The sequence below is a fragment of the Choloepus didactylus genome, chromosome 3, assembly GCF_015220235.1.
Source record: "Choloepus didactylus isolate mChoDid1 chromosome 3, mChoDid1.pri, whole genome shotgun sequence".
In the NCBI taxonomy this organism is placed as follows: Eukaryota; Metazoa; Chordata; class Mammalia; order Pilosa; family Megalonychidae; genus Choloepus; species Choloepus didactylus.
This window is the reverse complement of record NC_051309.1, coordinates 173,189,939-173,209,038: the sequence shown is the minus strand read 5'-3', so window position 1 is coordinate 173,209,038 and position 19,100 is coordinate 173,189,939. Positions and strand designations below refer to the sequence as shown.

General features: G+C 34.1%; 1 protein-coding gene across 18 annotated transcripts in view; it reads right to left on the bottom strand.

The window, feature by feature from the left end:
- RAPGEF2 (Rap guanine nucleotide exchange factor 2) overlaps positions 1-19,100 on the bottom strand; it is a 300,342-nt gene that overhangs the window by 80,018 nt on the left and 201,224 nt on the right. The window contains exon 2 of one of the 18 annotated variants that reach the window (XM_037830930.1): positions 18,136-18,186. The exons of the other annotated variants lie outside the window; for them this stretch is intronic. Within the exon in view, the coding sequence (XP_037686858.1) occupies positions 18,136-18,186 (51 nt within the window). The remainder of the gene's footprint in view (positions 1-18,135; positions 18,187-19,100) is intronic. 18 annotated transcript variants of the gene reach the window in all.

The window sequence follows — 19,100 nt, the reverse complement described above, 5'->3', positions numbered from 1 at the left end:
GGACAGAATAAACAGGACTTGCTGAAGGGTATGGAAGTTGAGGAAATTGATGAATCAAAGATAATTCCTCTGTTTTTGGCTTCAATATCTGAGTAGATGGCAGTGTCAGGGACGCTTAGATGAGGAAGACTGGGGAACTACAGGAATCTGACCGTTGGCTGGGTGGTTTCTTTTTATGATGGTTTTTTCGGGGGACTACACAGGAGATATATTTCAGCCACGTGAAACCTGAAATGATAATAAACATCCACATGGAGATACCAAGTGGGTAAATGACCAATGGACTGTCTGGTTTTGGGGTGAAATTCATTAAGTATTTACATGTTAACACAAAATATAATTAATGATGATTACAATCCTGATGATGAGGAGGATATTTTGATTTCTACTATGATTGGGCAGGGATTCTTGTAATAAATAAACAAATGGGGTAGGGATAATGAGATAAAATGTTTTAAAAGTTTTCCCTCCCTTTTGAGACAATATATTAATATATAATAGTATTATACACATGCTAGCCAAAAAAGAAAGTTTTAAAATGTAGCCCAAAAGGAATGTAAAATAGAAATTCAGTAATATTTAAGAGTAAAATTCGTTTAAACATCAAGAACTTTGTTCAGACTCTTTTCAAGAACTGAGGAATACCTAGTGACTCCTCCAAATAGATAAACCTAATAGAAGTTCACGTGAGATATGAACTTGGCTAGATGTTAATCATTTGAATTAATGTGCTTTTGTAAATGAATTCTGTTCTTTAATGCTTTCAATTGTATCAACAGAATTAACAAATCTCCCGAGATAGAAATCCTCCCTTTTAACATCTCAATTCTTAGAACTCAAAGATTAGAATCAAGAGAAACGTAATAGTTATCAAGACACCCCCCCCCAAAAAAAAGGAAAAAAAAAAAAACCCACTAAGCAAATCAGACATAAACTTTGATTTCTTTTGTGTGTCCTCTTCACTTGAAGATCATGGTCTAGCACCTATGATCCTCTGATGTATAAACTATAGCAGCATATCTTCATATATAACTGTGCAAACTTTATTCTAGTGTATACCAAGTCTGGAAAACTGGGGGATAAGGAATGTATTCCAATAATTAGGGAGAATAAGATATAAAAAGTAATAAAGGGGGATAAGGAATATTGAGTGTTTGGGGTTTTCTTTTACGTGTGGTTATGTATATGTGTCATTTTCTGTAATGGTGATGCTAAGCCTATTTACAAACATGCCTAAGAGTCACCCCCAGAGAACCTCTCGTGTTGCTCAGATGTGGCCTCTCTCAAAGTCAAACTCTACAAATAAACTCATTTCCATCCCTGCTACATGGGACATGACTTTCAGGGGTATAAGTCTCCCCTGGCAACATGGGACATGACTCCCAGGGATGAGCCTGGCCATAGCATCATGGGATTGGACTGACAATGCCTTCTTGACCAAAAGGGGGGAAATAAATGTAATAAAATAAGGTTTCAGTGGCTAAGAGATTTCAAATATAATTGAGAGGTCATTCTGGAGGTTATTCTTATGCAAGCTTCAGCCAGATAGTACAAAATTGCCATGGTATGCCAAGCCCCAATCAACAGCATTCCTGAAAACCCTAGAGAAAACCCAGGGCTCTAAGACTATATAAGTTTTACTTACTAAGTTTATTTTGCAAAAACTTAAAACCTCCAGATTGTTTCTATGCCAGATAAGCCCTGAAACTTAGAGGTACCAGAACATCAACCAGTTGCATTCCCCTATCCCATAATGTCAACACCCTTTTTCAACATGAAGAAGTTAGAATGGTCATTTCCCAAATATCCCTGAAGGCTGAGAAAATGATCAAATGAGAGGAAGAAACTGTAACAGAGAAGTTAGGATTTAACAAATGATTATGACTACTGAATCATTATATAGATATTTCTTTTTAGTTTCCAGCATATTAGAAGAGCCAGAAGTAAATACCCAAAAGTGTGGAATTGTAAACTATACTATACTTTGAAATTTTCTCTGTAACTGTTAAATTGTATTTTGAAATTTATCACTTTTCTGCATATGTTATATTTCACAATAAAAGATATTTTTTAAAAAAAGTAATGGAGGTATCAAAGAATCTCTAGTCAATGAAAGGAGAGTAATTTAGGGAAAGACATCTATAATTCCATGGTGAATAACTTACTTACATAGTAAAAGGAGGAAAAGGTGATAAATTACAGAAGTGCCAAGAATTCTACATATTCCATAAATTCCAGTTAGCTATGGTTCAAACCTTTGAGACATTTTGAAGTGAACAGAACAAAAAAATAAAGATTTAATTACCTCTAATTCAGGTAACGTGAGAGGGAGTGTCTATTGGAATGAACACCAAGAAGTCAAGCACTACATATCTCCCATGCAGAGTGCTGGGTGTGGAGTGTGGAGTGGTACTAACTACATCCTTAAAATTTAAACCCTGAAAACTCCCCAAGAGGATCTGCTAGAGTCACCAAGTCCCTTAGAAGAAATTCCAGGAGTGTTTAGTTTCACAGTTCCTTAAGGGTTCCTCAGGGTTATGTGTGCAAGAAGCTATAAGCTTATATCATGAGCTTCTCCCTCCAAGTTAGTACTGAGCCAAGAAAATTACCTGTCCTACATAAGAGCATATTTAGCTAATATGGTTAGTACATTACTGTGTCACTGTGTTAGAAGAAAGCAGGTGTCTTTCTCAGTTGCTTGATTTGGAGAAAACAAGTCTGAAAGAAACAATGCTATTCCGGTGGAGGTGGGATAGGAAGTAAGGAGGACCCAAAATAAGCCAGATTTAGCACTTATTATGCTACTTTTCAATAAAGAAACTTCAACCTGAAGTTGGTCACTTTTTCTTAAATTGAAATATAGATGATTTCACTGTGAAACAGTCTAACATGAAATATATTACACATACCATATAAAAATTTCAGTGCTAACACCTTTTTTGGCAACAGATTTCTCAGTTTTTATTGCATGCAAATTTTCTTTTGGGGGAGAATGAACTCATGGTTTAAGAATCTGGCAACTGCTTGAATTTCACTGTAAAGAAGCATCATTAAGAAGCTAGGAATCTGAGTCACTTAATATCAGGCTTCAGCTAAATTCTTAAAGGGTTACATAACACCACTAATTTTTAAGAACAAGAAAGGGTTTTTTTTAAATGTCATAGATGTCCTCTTTCTATTTTTCATACCACAAAAATGCCTGATCCTCTCTCATGTATACAGTACTTATTTGCTTTTGTCTTTTTTTTTTTTTTTTCCAGAATGAAAGATCTCCACATTACCAGAGAGATACCCAAATTAATCTGATTCTCCAAGATCCTGTCTTTTTTGGCATTAAGAAACTCATCTCTCTGTGATAAGGCTTCATGTTTGCAATAAAGTAAAATATGATGAATTCCACTGCAATAATTAAAATAGAAAAATTAGAGTGAGTCCACACATTATGAAATCACAATTAAAATTTTAAAACATGCCTTAAATCCTGGATGCTTCTCAGTTAAGATATTTGACACCATGAAGATAACACTGAATGAATAATAAAAGTTTCACTCAGGCTCTGACATTGACATGAAGTAGATAAAACTTTTAAATTTTAGAAAATGAATAAAGAAAATAAATATTTGAAAATTAATTTTTAAAAAGTTTGAACTTCTATTAGAATAGTTCCCTAAAATTAGCTATAATAAAATTAGAAAAACAAATATATAAATTCTACGTTTATTATTAACCAAAGGCTTCTTTTTGCAAGAACAAGTGTCACAAACAACTAACATCAATTTGCTTAAGCTGTACGAGCTTCTTTTCCCAGTATTTTGAAAGGGACAAAAGAAGATATTATCGTAACTTCATATAAACACTGTGTTTAGGGCAACAAGAAAGCAAATAACCATGCCCTTTTTACATGCTCAGCATTAAATTATCTTTCACAAGGCAAAAGGCATTTTTCTGACAGATGAAGCAATATGTACGGTTAAGAGGTACAGAACTCCCACATCCTGGGCTTTTCGATTGTTATTCTTGAGAGAAAGCAGCATTTATGAGCTTCATAATGACTATTTTAAATCCTCTGAATCACACAGCAATAGAAAAACACTGTATGGCATAATGTATAATGGCATATTTAAATATACCCAAATTCCATGCTTCTATAATCTATATTAAGTTGTGAGCGAATAAAGGCATTTCTACCTTGTTCATTTCTCTTAGCAAAGGTTAAATAGAAAAAGCCCAGTCTTAGGAAGAAATAGAATACATACCATGATACAGTCTCTTTCATTAAAAAAGGCAAGAAGAACAGATTTAAATTAAGACTTGGTATATAAAAGCTGAAAGCACAGAAATTGTATCCACATAATGAACTGATGTCTCCTCTAAAGACGTCAGATTGCTGTTCAGCTAAACTATCTAAAAATACCTCATTGCAAACACACACACACACACACACACACACACACACACACGAAATGACTACAAAGACAGGTCTTACTAAGCAGCTCTACTTGCACAAAATCACTTAATAAGTGAGGAAAAAATTTTAAGTAGTTAGGGAAGAAATTAACAGGAATTTTTCATATCAACTGTGATCTTTTATGAGCTATTTTGCAAACCAGTACCAATTTGTAAAAAGTAGTTAATGAGGGAATTTAAACCAAATCATAATTGTTCTAAGCTGTCCATCAGAAAATCATGTTCTATGAACTTAAAATTAGATGAAGAAAAATAAATCTCCAAATTACTATCAACATTCTTTTAGAACCAAGAAAAGGAAACTTTTCAGCTGAAAAAATGGGAATTGAAAGTCACTGGAGCCCACTATGTGTCAGATCCAATCCCAGATATGTAATCCCTACAAACAAGCTATAAGGTATGCATAATCAACAGCACTTTAAAGATCTAAAAAAAGGTTCGGAACATTAAGTAATCTGCTTAATGTCACAGAGCCACAAAGAAGAGCTAGGATTCCAACACACATATGAACAACTCTATAGCATTATAATCTAACATTGATAACTGGCATTCACATATAGTTTTTGAGTTTGCAAAAAGATTTTGAAAGCATGAACACTTTATGTTTTCCTTAATTAAACCTCAAGTTTTTCATCTGTAAATGGGGAGAAACTTTGCTACTAATATTGTTCTGATGAGTAAAGAAAATCATATGTAAAGCACTCAGTAAAATAACTGTAACAATTACTGTAACCATTAATAATCTTTAAAACAATGTTATGAGGTAGACTAGTATTTTATGATCATGATCTCCATTTTGAGGTGAGAAAACAGAAACTCCAAGAGGTTAAATGACTTGCCCAACAGTCACTGTCACATAAGAACAAGGACACAAAGCAAGGTCTTCCTATATACAGTATTTTATTACTTTACTATACAAAAACCCTAGTTGGATAATTCCTATTATTGTGTGAACAGTCCATAGTTAGAAAGAGGATTTTGCTTTAAAAGTCCCCATTAGCATTCTGAAGACAATATGCAACAAGCACTGTTAATAACTGAGTTTTTGCTATACTACGACGTTTCATTACATGTCTAGTTTGCTCTCGGCTCAGGGTTAACATTTCAAAACTACTCATTAAATTTCTTAGAAACCAGCTGAAGGAAAATTTCTTTTTCCACAGCAGCTTTTCATGACACTTAAAGGAGAGAACAATATAGAGAAAAGAAGTAATCTATACACCCGTGGCTAACAATATAGAGAAAAGAAGTAATCTATACACCCGTGGCTAACAAAGCCAGTACTTGATACATGCTCCTGGAAGATCATCTCTAATCTGTGTGCTGCAATGCCCCGCCCATCATCCTGCTAACACTCTAGAGAAAGAGCTTGAACCTCAGGCCATTAGCACTGCCAAGAAAAAGCTGTTCTTAATGCAAGAAGGGTCATAATCATTGCATTTCAAGTAACTTTGCCATGACAGGGTTGAAATGTATTTTAATACAGCTTTCTAAAAGATAAAACTATATTATTCCACAGTCACCAGAATATGTACTATAGTCAATCAGGGGTTGGGAGGGGGAGGAGGTTTTTTAAAGAAATGTCAAAACTGTAATAAAAATGGACATAATTATTATTCATTTATCCGTATTTTAAATGGCTAAGACAATGTTGCTAAGTGGTTGAGAAAACTCCTTTATCTGGCTAAATGCTGTAATTAGCTCCTCATAAATTACTTATCTAACTGGAAACAAAGAGAACTATCATATCACCCAAACAATAAGTCAAAAACAGTTTACATTTTCTAAATTCAAGTCTAAAAACAGGATAATGTGAAAGATCTCTGGGGAGCCATACAAATGGGAAATCTCTGGTAAGCATGATGCCCTTCTCCTATAAGGTTAAATCAACAAGAGAAAATGCCATTACAAACAGTTCAAGAGTAATTCTTCAAAACGAAATCTCATTCTTGCATTTCTGAACAAATTTGAACGGGAATAAATAGCCTGCTGTTATTTCCTTCACAATCAAGTTAAAGTTACTACACATTTTATGGGAGGCATTTTGGTAGTTACTATTTCACACATATAAAATACCTTTGAACCTAATACCAAAGAAACGCAGCTCTGAACGTAAGGGGAGGAGTAACCTGTCCTCAAACTTTCTGATGAGAATTACAATCTGCAGAACACATAGAACACAAGTCACACAGTGCATCCTTGCAACGATGCACTAGGAGCAAAGTTTCTAGGCACTTCATACAGCTTCCAAAAAGAAATGTGTGTGTGCATGCATGTACAAGAAAAGAGTGCCAATGGCTCCATCACGGATAAGCTGTGTGACTTTAGATACATTACCTTATCTCTCTTATGCCTTGATTTATGTATAAAAAGGAAACTACATGCTTACCACAAACTATTGTGAAGATTAACTAAGATAATTCGTGACAAGAGCTTAGAACAGTTCACAGAGGAACACAGGAAGCCTTCAATTTTAGCTACTGGTAAGGCAACTCCTTCCCACTCTAATGCTGAATTAGTAAACAGAAGGTTGCTTGCTGAGGACAGAATTGTAGTGGGAAAAAGGCAAGTCATCTTAAGGACCCTTCATCTAAGGCAAAAGGAAACCTCAGGTCCTGCCTCTGACCCCCCTTGCATGACAGATTTAATTTTCCTTACCCTTTGGATAATGGAGTATGAACACCCTCTACAGAAGCACAAGAATTATGCTTCTCATGGGTCATGTGTACTCTAAGCATTTTATAGGTTTAATTTTCACACAACCCATTACCTCCACTTTACAAATTAGAATTCCAGGTCACAGGGAAGCACAACTTAGCCAGGGTCACACAGCAAGTGAGAGGTGAAGCCAGGAGGTCTGGCTCCAGCTCCCTCCTGTTACCACTGAGCCACAGTTCTTACAGATCTCTTCTCTTCACATGACTTTCCTCAGAAAGGTCACAACTGGTCTGATTACAGTTTGTATTAACCCATGTACAAACCATTTCCTAAACTGGGTTATTTTTATAGATAGGTTACTAGTAGTAGTTTCACTTTCTAATTGAGATTTCCCCTTCCCATAAACTGCTAAGTTTTGGGCACACCTGTGGATACCTAAGTAGCTATTTAAGTATGTTTCAGTAGGTGCCTTCTGGGTAGAAACAAAAGTTTCATAAATTATAAGAGCACAGTATTTGAACTAATATGGGAGCAGGACATCGCCAACCACATTTTATCTTGGGCTTCTTCATACCCTGTATTCTAGCCCCTCTGGATGACCATGATGTGCTGTTCCAAACCTCCAAGGTCTGCCTGAAATCTCCTTTTACCCCATGTCCACCCAACACAGAACTGGTTGCCTCCAGCTGCAACCCATACAGTTTTCCATTAGCCCCACACATAATCCTTAGTGTACACACCAGCAGGTCTCTCTCCTGCTACTATTTTGGGAGCAACTCAAAGACGGGGTCCAAGTCTTACATCCAAATAACCAAAACTGAACACAGAACACATTTTCCGTGAAAAGTGAATTTGTGGATAGGAAACTGGTAATGCTAATAGTATACTTAATTCCATAAGCATCTGCACACTATTATTATTGTAATTATATAAATATTATTATATTAAATACAATTATATTAATGGTTAATATCATAGGTCACTGATTTTAAGATGCAAAAGAAAAATTTTTAACACCTCTGAAATTTGGGTCTATCTCAATAAAAAGGAAGTACCAGGTCAATCTAAATGGTAGAAATTTTCTTATTTTGTGGTACTTGTAGTAAAGTAAATCAGTCAATGGTGTCTTAGATTCAGTGAAAAATGGCATTTTCATTATAATACATAAAATCAATTTTTTAAGGAAAATCACTCCAGGGAATTCTTGATCCTTCCCATCTACAATGCAATACAGTTAGAAGTGAGATATGATCTAGTCAAATATGTCCAGAACAACAGAAATGGTTGACTTTTATTTGTCAACCTAATGTAGACTTAAAATGAAGCCCAATAATTCAGAAATCCTACTCATGAGCATTATAATCCCATAGTGGTGCCCTCACTATATTTCACTATAGTCTATTGTTACTGGTTTTCTAATCATTACATATGTCCACAGGATTAGACCAAAACTCCTTGACCTGTCATTTAATGGCCTCTACAATCTGACCTCTCATACGTCACTTGGCTTTCGTCCTGTTGCCTCCTCACATCAGCCAAACTGCTCTACAGGTTGCTCCTTGATTGCCTATAGTCACTTTCATTAATTGAATGTAGACCCTACATTCTCTTCTTCTATTAAATACAGGACTTAAGTAACCTTGCTTGGAGGAAAACCTGGGATATTAAGTTATCTATATTTTCTTTTTCTAGAGTAAAATAAATTCATTTAATATCACTGCTGTAAACTTTTATGAGGTTTATTCTTCATGGGATATGCTCAAATTCCTGCTTGTATCATAGGGGTGAGGAGCAATAAGAAAACAGGAAAATGATGCCAAAGAAATCTAAGAACATGCCCAATTAAAATAAACACATTGAAAGATTCCAGTAATAGAAGAATCATGATATACAGTGTAAAAGAAAGGAGGTCTATTACCATTTATGTTTGTATTTAGCTAAGCTACTTGAAATTTCACTTTTTCTTTTGACACTTCTATATTGGCTTCCAGCACCTTCAATTTTTTCATTTTCAAGAAAAGCAGTGCCATGAATGCAGTAAGCTTTATTAAAATGATGCTGCATTCTCTCTCTCACATATCTGGGGTAGAGTTCTAACCCTAACTAAAGAAAGTCTTAATTAAACAACTTTCCCTCTAAATTTAATATGTATGTGAGTAAGAATACATGGCAAACTTTAAAATTATAATAGAGAAGCTAATGACAGAAGCTTCATAATAGTTAAAATGTCTCCTAATCAGTTGGCCTAAATATATCTTCTACATTTTGGGGAGGTGGGGGTGAAAGGGGCCTAGAAAAAAAAATCTTTACCAGATTTTATACTATAATTCAATATAAAAAATTAAGTATATACAAGAGGATTTGTACCAAATGTTAAAAATGTTTTTATTTGGGGAGTCAAATCATGATTTTCCCTTCCTTGTCTTCATTTGTTTTCTCTTTTCTTCAATGACCACAATAGCTATGCACTTTTTTAAAAAACTTAAAAATTATTTTTATAATTTATAATATAGGCTAATTAGTCAAGACTAATAACAAGACTAATAATACAGACAAACCACAGATCAAACTGATACCCAACAGCCAAAACCATAACACAAACCAAACAAGCAGTGAAAATTAGATTAGCTATTGAAAGGGAACTTTTCTAAATAAAACCATTTCTAATTATTTTTATACTTAGGTAGATGTTATCCATAAAGTAATATGACTCTGACATTTGATTATTTCCACAAATGGAATCAGTTTCAACAGGAAATAGGAAATATATTATAAAACACATTCATATTTTGCTATTTTAAATTAACAAAAGTGCGCTTTTAAGATAATAAAAAAGAATAAGATGAATTAGCCATAAATAAAAATCTAATTTCATTCTTCATATTTTCATTCACTTAAAATGAGGTAAAAATTGTACTCCTCACTCAACCAATCCTGATTTTCCCTCTCCCCCTCACCAAATCGGCCCATGATTATAGAATACTTAATTTCTATGAGCAAGAAACTCTAAGCAATCTTTTTTCACACTATTCTTAATGCACTATAAACTTTTCAGCTCCATAATACCCAGAAAAACTATATGCCAAAATACTCCTACTTAACTCTATTTCCTGATTACTGAGAAAAATCGAGAGTGCTCTCATTTATTAAAAATACTCCAAAAAGTAAAAATGTCTTGGCTGCACCCATTATTTTTTTCTAGAAAAATAGAAGTGATCAAACAATTACAATCCTCTGTATTGTTTTCTGTTTGTTTGTTGTTTTTTTACAGTGAGGTTTATTGTCTATCTTTATCACAAAAGGTTAAATTCTGGCACTTTTAGAAAATCAGTGAAATGGTGACCTATTGCAAATCCCCTTAATGAGGTGCTCCCATTGTAATTTATATTTTTAAGATCACTAATTTAAAACAGTAAGAAAATAAAGTATTATCATAAGAGATTAGGGTATATTTTCCTTAAAATTAACCTTTATCAATAGAGTAAGCTAAGAAGAATTTAAATTCCAGTTTTTTCTAAATACTTAAAGTAAAAATGAGATCATGGATTAATTATATTTATTCAGGCAACACATATCACAAAACATGCACATGTTTATACAGAAAGGGAGAGGGGGGTATGTTTCACTTTATAACCAAGCCAAGTCTATAGTGTGAACCCAATGATGTATTTAGAGTTTACTAAAGAAGAATGCATATTGTAATAATTGTAAAGGAATTTTTAAGACTTTCACTGTATCAATCAATAAATGTAAAGCTAATCCATGCCTACAATGTCTCTTAAAACAGCTTTGATAATGAACATGTAATACAAGTTAGAAGATCTGATGTATCGATGTGGAATGAAGAAATTTGAAGCATTTGAGGAATATATTATTTAGTGACAAAGTACAAAAGAAAGATTAGTGGGTGATGGATAACTTATGCAAAAAAGATATATATCATAGACTGTTTAAATAGGACAGCATACTAAAAGACTGGTGGTATACAGTAGGCACTCACTAGAGTAAAAATAAAGAAGAGTTATAATAAATGAGGGGCAGTAAAACTTGTTGGACAGGGAATGAGGAAGTGAAAAACAGAAAAGCATGTTAAAATGTGGCAGAAAAAGCTTTTGGTCAATATTTGAAGTTGGTGTTTTTGGAAAATTGCAGGCAATTTTAGGATTTACTATCTGATGTATCACTTGGTGGAGAAAGTTTAGAAACCAATCACAAGGTACTCATGGTACAAACTGAGTCTTTAAAAACTGCTCTGTTTAAATTGTTTACAAATATTCCACAGGGTAAAAAGTCTCTTTAAAACAGGTTTTTAAATAATTATTAAATTATTGGAAGATTATTCCAAACAGAAAGCACGGTATGGTCTGGGAAGTGTGACTGAAAATACTGTGAGGAGCGAAGAGGGCATTCAAGACAAGATGAAGCTGGGAACGAGGCAGGAGATGGGACCTGGCCAGGACTTGTAAGTCCTGCTTAAAGCATTTTTGTTATAGCCAAAGCGTAAAGGGAGATTATTGAAGGTTTTAAGCAGAAAAAAAGGACATAAGAAGATCTGTAGCCTGGAAGCTGAATGAGAAGACAGGTAAGGACGGAGACAGGGAGAAAGTTAAAAGCAGTGTTCTAGGTTACAAGAAATGGTATGAGAAAGAGTGGCCTGCCATTGTGACTATGGAAAGGGGGCTAAAAAAGTAATTTTACAGTGGAGAATGCTAACAAGCACTGCCTCAGTCAGGTGATCAAGGTCAACATCAACAGTGATAAGCCATGTTGATAGTACGTAACCTTGTTAAGATGTAATGAAAATGGCATTTTACTTCTGTGGTCTTCCTCCCCAAAACATATAATCCCTGCCTAATCATGAGAAATGCATCAGACAAATCCCAGTTGAGGGACATTCTACAAAACAGCTGATCAATATTCTTCAAAACTGTCGAGGTCCTCAAAAACAAGAAAAGTCTAAGAAACTGTCACAGCCTAAAGAGACATGATGACTAAATATCCTGAATGGGATCCTAGAAAAGAAAAAGAACATTAAATAAAAACTAAGGAAATCTGAATAAAGTATGGACTTTGGTTAATAATGTATCAATATTGGTTCATTAATCGTAACAAAGGTACCTTACTAATGTAAGATTTTAATAATAGGGGAAACTGGGTGCAGAAAATATAGGAACTCTCTGTGCTATCTTTGCAATTTTTCTGAAAACCTAAGACTATTTTAAACTAAAAAAAGTACTCCATAAAAGAAGGGTAGAGGAGACTACCAAAGTAGGATAAGCAGGCTTCAAAAATGGGCTGAACAACAGTACATGTTGCTAATATATATGTTATTATATTTGTTTTTAGAACTGTTTTTTTATTATTACCTATTTATCTCATAGACAGTTTGTTAAGCCATACATATTATCTTAGGTAATAAACATCGTTCTTAAATACTTCTCTGTTGAATCATCTCTTGCTCTAGAGTAGCAAATGTATATTTATATACATTCTAGTTTTATTCTAGTTTCTTAATTCAAGTTCCAAAAAACAGGCACTATGTATAACTTGTTCTGTGTAACACCTAAGACAGCACTAATAGCCTTGGCATTTTAATGCTATAAATGAAAATAATCACAAGCATGTGTCATGTCTCCAAAATTAAACATTATTTCCTAATGAAGAAGAAAAATATGGAGGTCAGAAAGAGCAAATATCTCAGAACAAGAAAATGAACAGAGATCCTGAAGACACATTAACAAATTTTCATTCAAATTACACAAATAAATCCATGTATGTATACTCACATACATATAGCAAGAGACACTCATTGTCTTTTGTTTTTAAAATCTCTTATCATAAGGTCACAAAGATTTTTATTTTTATTTTTCCTCCAGGCACATTTTAAAGTAAGAACTACTTCACTAAGGATTTAAATTAAGTATAAAAATAATTTTGTACATAATTAAGCATAGGAAAATAAAGAAAATTGAAGTATCACTTCTGGAAGGATTCCTAACATTATCTGAATACACTATTTCCAAGTGTGGTCATGCCTAAAATCAAGGAGACGGACTAAAAAAATTTCAAGTTATGTTTGAGAGATAAAATCACCACCACCACCCCACCCCCCAAATTTACAAAATATATTTTTTAGTGCAAATTAAATATCAGCATTTTAAACATACAAAATAAGATATTTAAAATGTGAAAAAAGAAACTACAATTAATGATATTACAAATACAGTTAAAGAAGAAGAAATAGGTAAACTGATGATGAAGCCTTTAAAGCATTCTTTTTTTTTTTAGTTGACCATTCTTTTTTCACTAACCTTAATTGATTTTATTTTTAAGTAGTCTGTTTTTAAAAGGAGCATTACTAAATAACATCTAAAGACAAGGATCTTAAGTATGCTATGTATCTTCTTTTAACGAAAAGAAAAGATCTTACTTTAATATGTCCTATGATGAGAGAGCTATTTTCAATCGTACATATATATAAAAGCAGTGTATGCAATGCACTGGCAAGTTTCTAAATACATTTCTTCACTTCTAATGGAGGGTAAAAAGATCTATTATTTGTTGCCAGGATTTCTTGGCCCAAATTAAAGGCAAGAAGACCTTGTCATTGAATAAACCAGTAAGATATTGCTTCCTCTTAGGCCTCTCTGCTAGCAAGCACAGTGGTAAACCTCCCCTATGAGTTAAGTTTATTTCATGTCAGGAAATACATCTGTCTTAATAGCTAAAATAAAGATCAGATAAAGAAAAGGTGGAGTCTTAACCCAAAAGAGGCATAATAAAAAATTTATAATCAGTCTTTGTGGTATTTTTCTACACTACTAAAGAAAATACATCAATCAAATTATATTAAAGAAACACTGTACCCAATCTTTACAGACAAGGTCGAATTGACATGGTAGGATAAAAGCAATTTTTTAAAACTTGTATTTTATTAAATCTCGTCTAATTAAAACATGTAAAGAAAAAAAAAAAGTTACTTTCCTTCACCAGATTTTCAAATGATAGTCATTAATTTGTCAGATATCCTACCATCTTCCACTCCGCCATACGGCACTGACCAACTCTCTCTAACATAACCCACTCTAACAGTGAAGATCTTATGTTTTCTCATAGCCTTCTGTAGCTTCATAACTGTCTATATCTTTCTACTGTGGACTGTCAGATGTTCTTCTTCTATCCTAGAAAAGCCTTTCCCATAGTCTAACCCTAACATCTAATAGATAAACAGTTCTGAAATCCAACCATATCATTAATGCAGGATATGAGGAAGGGGGATTATAATTCATTCAAGATATGATCTCTCATCTAAATGTAAAAACTAGACCAGTTTAAAAGCACAATTAGAAGAATTAATAAAATTAAGTATTAAGTATTGTTCAAGTGACACTGAATCAATATTCAGAGAAAAATGAGAGGAATAGGAGACCAGGAGCAAGGGAAAGTTAAGAGCACTGTAAGCTGAGAAATGGGAAGAGAAAATGAGCCTGAAATGTTTATCAGACTAGCCTGTTCTTAATAAAAAAGCATAGCTGAGGGAAAAACATGTTTATAAGAGAAAGAATGTTACTATAGAGGGTCCTATGTGGCCAACAGGAATTTAGACTTAATATGGATAAGAGGTGAATATGAAATAATGAAATAGATATTTAGGGCTACAAATGAGTCATATCCAGTATGGACTTAAGAGTGATCATGAATTTAAGTTGAACTCCAAAATGTATGCAGGCTTCAAAAAGGCAGGAACAGGTGAGACAAAACAGCAAGTCTCAATGCTTCCAACAGAGCATAAGTAGCCAGTGTTGGCTGCCAGAGGTTACAAGGAGAACAGACAGAGAAAGTCAAGGCATTAAGTTTATATGTCTAAAGAGTTAAGCAGCAAAAAAGGAGAAATACATCATAGGGTCAATACAGAAAAGCAAAAGGAGGAAGGAATTGGGCTAAACAACATCAATTCCTGATCAACCCAACTCAAGTCTCAAGATAATTCCAAAAAGGAAAAATCCATTATTGATTGAGCCAAGCTTACGAAAATTTCATAAAATAAGTTTGATTTTTATTAACAATATTTGGAAGGTCACATATGCCAGGACAAAGAGTATTGGGTGCGTTGGGTAGCACTTTTTCAAGTCACGTTTCTATTAGCTAATACCAGCCTCTCATAATTATACAGTCTACACACATAACTTAAGACCAAATTTGGCTACATAAGGGGAAGCTGTATAGGTCTGTGGTTAAAATCAAGGACTAAGAAATCAGGTGTACCTGGGTTCCAATGATGGTGCTACCACTTAAATAGTAATATGTCCCTGGAAAAATTTTTTTTAGTATTGCTAAGCCTATTTCCTCATCTCTATAAAGGTCATAATACATCTTTCTTTAGAGGGTTTTGTAAGAATTAAGTCAAATAATATAAAATATAGTGGTTGGCATTGTATGAGCTATGCTTATTGTATAAGTGCTCAATAAATGGTAGCTATTGCTATTTATTTCCTACATTTGAGTAACGCAATCCTTATGTATACCACCTTTTAAAAAAAACAATCATGACTTGGGGTGTCATTTATTATAAAGAATGCACATAATTTCTATAAAAATGTGCAACTGGAAACCATTATCAGTTTGATAGTCACTGATAAGTGACTTATTTTTAAAATTTACAGAGTTTGAAAGTCATACTATATCGCAGAATTTTCTAAACAATGCGTAAAGTTTACTATTCCCATTAGATAATCTGAGGTGAGGGAAAGAGGGAGACAGGGACTCCACGATAAAACAAACAAACAACAAAACAGCTGGTAAGGAAAGGGAACTTTAATGTTATGCTGACATTTTCCCCAACTTATTGAGCCTATAAAACTATTTTCACATAACATCTATTAATGATCTGAACAACTAGGATTCCTTACTAGTCCTTTGAGAAATGCTGTGCTATAATACATTTTTTAAAAGTTACTAATCTCCTTTTATGTTCAAAATTCACATCATCTCAATATTCCTCTGAAGACTCTCTGAAAAGCACTACATGACTGTAAGAATAGAGCCCCGATGCTGGGTGCATTTCTGGGGACCCACAGGTATTCATTCATCTCAGTGTTTTCAACTGACCATAAAGAAAGAGAAGGGGAAGGAGGTGTGACAAAAATATATTAAAATTTATTAGTTTAATCCCAAAGTAATTTGGGCAGAGAATAAAAATATATATGCAGGGCACAGGGCCCCCTTGAGGAGCTGGAGGAAAATGCAGAAGTGTTGGGCTTCCTCACCTGAACTGTTCCTGATGTTTTCATAAATACTGAGGACTGGTGGTTTGATGTGCTGAGCCCTCTATCATGGGACTTGCCCTTATGAAGCTCGTTACTGCAAAAGAGAGGCTAAACTTGCTTATAATTGTGCCTAAGAGTCTCCTCCTGGGTACCTCTTTGTTGCTCAGATGTGGCCCTCTCTCTCTAGCTAAGCCAACTCGGCAGGTGAATTCATTGCCCTCCGCCCTACATGGGACCTGACACCCAGGGGTGTAAAGCTCCCTGGCAAAGCAGGATATGACTCCCGGGGATGAATCTGGACCCGGAATCATGGGATTGAGAACATCTTCTTGACCAAAAGGGGGATGCAAAATGAAACGAAATAAAGTTTCAATGGCTGAGAAATTTCAAATGGAGTCAAGAGGTCACTCTGGTGGACATTCTTATGCAGTATATAGATAACACTTTTTAGGTTTTAATGTATTGGAATAGCTAGAAGTAACTAACCTGAAACTATCAAACTCCAACCCAGTAGCCTGGACTTTTGAAGACAATTATATAACAATGTAGATTACAAGGGGTGACAGCGTGATTGTGAAAACCCTGTGGATCGCACTCCCACTATCCAGTGTATGGATGGATGAGTAGAAAAATGGGGACAGAAACTGAATGAAAAATAGGGTGGGATGGGAGGGATGATTTGGATGTTCTGTTTTACTTTTATTTTTTATTCATATTCTGATTCTTTCTGATGTAAGGAAAATGTTCAAAAATGAATTGGGATGATGAATGCATAACTATATGATGGTACTGTGAACAGCTGATTATACACCATGGATGACTGTATGGTATGTGAATATATTTCAATAAAACTGAATTTAATTAAAAAAATTTACTAGTTTAAAGGGTTAAATGAGATTTCATTAATCCAAAAATTGAATTAAGAAAATTAACAGTATTTACTATATATATATACATATATACACACATGCTGGCATCCTAAGTGCCAGCAACTGAGATACGCACTGAGTCAGACACAAAATGACTAAATAAAAGCCCATAAGATCTGAAAGATTCTCACAAAGTGGAATACTGAGTTTACAACCACCTGTGCTGCAACATATCTAGAAAAAAGGCCTCTACCTTTTTGTTTTATACTTGACTCCATTCTGTAAGTTAAAGAAGAAAAGCCAATTTAAAAAGCCATAAATCTTTTGAAGAAGCAAAAACAGAAATATCTGTGACTTGAGTAAATTTCAGTTATTTAAAATTAGCTCTGATATTATTATTGTAACACCTTATAGGTTAAAATAGAGGCATTCTCACTCATTTTTGCTTAACAACTGTTTACTGAGTCACCTATTTTGTATAGCCAGAGTGATTATTCTTCTTATCAACTCCTCAAATATAATTACAACTTAAAGGCCTGATATTAAACAGCAAACTCTAGACAACCAAATGACTAGTTAACAAGTATAAAAAGTTAACAAGTATATAGCAAGACCTTGACAAAAGTTGCCAATGCTGCTGCATTTGATGCTCTCAATGGCAAATTGGGGTATTTCAAATTCCAACAAAAGATTTCATGGAAAATACCACTGACATTTTCTAGAAGTTGCTTGATTTAAAGCTATTTTATGGCTAATGTTACTTTTGTCATAGAATCACTCTAAATTTTAGTTAAATATAAAGTAGCTGTCAGAAAACAAACATACTTATGGAACAAGACACTAGTCACTCTACTTTATGGACTAGTTGGTATTACCTGTCCCAACTGCTCTTGTTTCCCCAAATCTGGCAATACTTTTTCCTCTCCCTACAAGAAAATACAGTTTTATCAATTTTCTTTGTTCATTAAATTTATATTAGTATTAATTTAAACATCCCCCTTCCCTCCAATTTGAGAAAGGATACATGAAAAAGGTAGATAAAGAGTCTGTGGTTTAAATTTTACTTCCACAGTTCCTCAAGTGTAGTTTAGCTAGTACTGTCACTTTTACCATAGCACTTCTCTATAACAACCTTTCCTATTAATAGAAATTAAGTATAAGAGCTGATCTTTTTTTGGACATAATCCGAAGAGATTTAATTAGTGAAGAACCACAAGGACCTCGTCACAAGGGGCTAGGCTCTAAGCACAGCATCGTCCATGCTCCCAACACAGCTACCACCTTAAAGACACCAGCGGTTCACTGGGAAGGTGAGATGACGCCTCAAGAGTCTCTTCATCTAAGAAGATCCCTGGGATTGAGCTAATTATTTTGTTCATAATGTTGAACATAACCAAATTATAATCATAAACCCAAGAATGTCAATATTCTAAACTCAAGGCCACTTACCTATAAATTTTCAAAACCTCAGCAACTTATCTCCATTTTTGAAGTGTAATATCTCCTCCTTTTTAGACCCATAAAAGAAAATTCTTATACCCTAATGTAGTATGTGCTAGATGCTAGGATGTAAATATAGACATTTCAAAATATTTACATTACTATATAACTTGCTAAATTTATGCGTTTTCATGTGGGGATTAAAATATATATATATATAAAACACGTGAATTGGTGTGAGGAAAGAAAACTTCCAACATGGTGATATAAAAGTAGCCCTGTGAGAACTCACATACCTGACAAGGGAGGCATAGATTTGGTGTTAGGCACAGAAAAGTGTTTCTCAGAAACAGCAGTAGCTGCCTGTGGGATTTCAGCAAGACAAACGCAGAGCTGACTC